Raw genomic sequence first — 329 nt, forward strand, 5'->3', positions numbered from 1 at the left:
GGCTCGGCCACAATCGTATACTTAAAGCGACGGTCAAGGGATTCTGTAGACACTGACAAATACCTTGCCCTGTTTTACACAATTGTGACCCCCATGTTTAACCCTGTCATCTATAGCCTGAGGAATAAGGAAGTGAGGATTGCCTTGAAGAGACTCCTGTGGACAAAGTGATACTGCAGAGTATGTGAAAGAGTCCCAAATAGTCCCAAAAGTCCCACCGGGGCACGTGGTCTTGCCTGAACAAAGGCATCCCGTATTTGCTCAAACAAAACCACGTGTCCAGCCTGGCTTTCACCCTCCTCAAGAGGGCGAAAGGTGTCCCAAGGCAT

The 329-nt window shown here is 49.2% G+C and overlaps 1 protein-coding gene across 1 annotated transcript in view; it reads left to right on the top strand.

The window, feature by feature from the left end:
- Positions 1 to 171, top strand: part of LOC104079559 (olfactory receptor 10AG1-like) — a 966-nt gene extending 795 nt beyond the window's left edge. Inside the window, exon 1 of the mRNA XM_009581638.1 lies at positions 1 to 171. This exon is cut by the window's left edge and continues 795 nt beyond it. Within this exon, the coding sequence (XP_009579933.1) occupies positions 1 to 171 (171 nt within the window).
- The last annotated feature ends 158 nt before the right edge of the window (positions 172 to 329 follow it).

The sequence above is a fragment of the Fulmarus glacialis genome, unplaced genomic scaffold, assembly GCF_000690835.1.
Source record: "Fulmarus glacialis isolate BGI_N327 unplaced genomic scaffold, ASM69083v1 scaffold3440, whole genome shotgun sequence".
NCBI lineage: Eukaryota > Metazoa > Chordata > Aves > Procellariiformes > Procellariidae > Fulmarus > Fulmarus glacialis.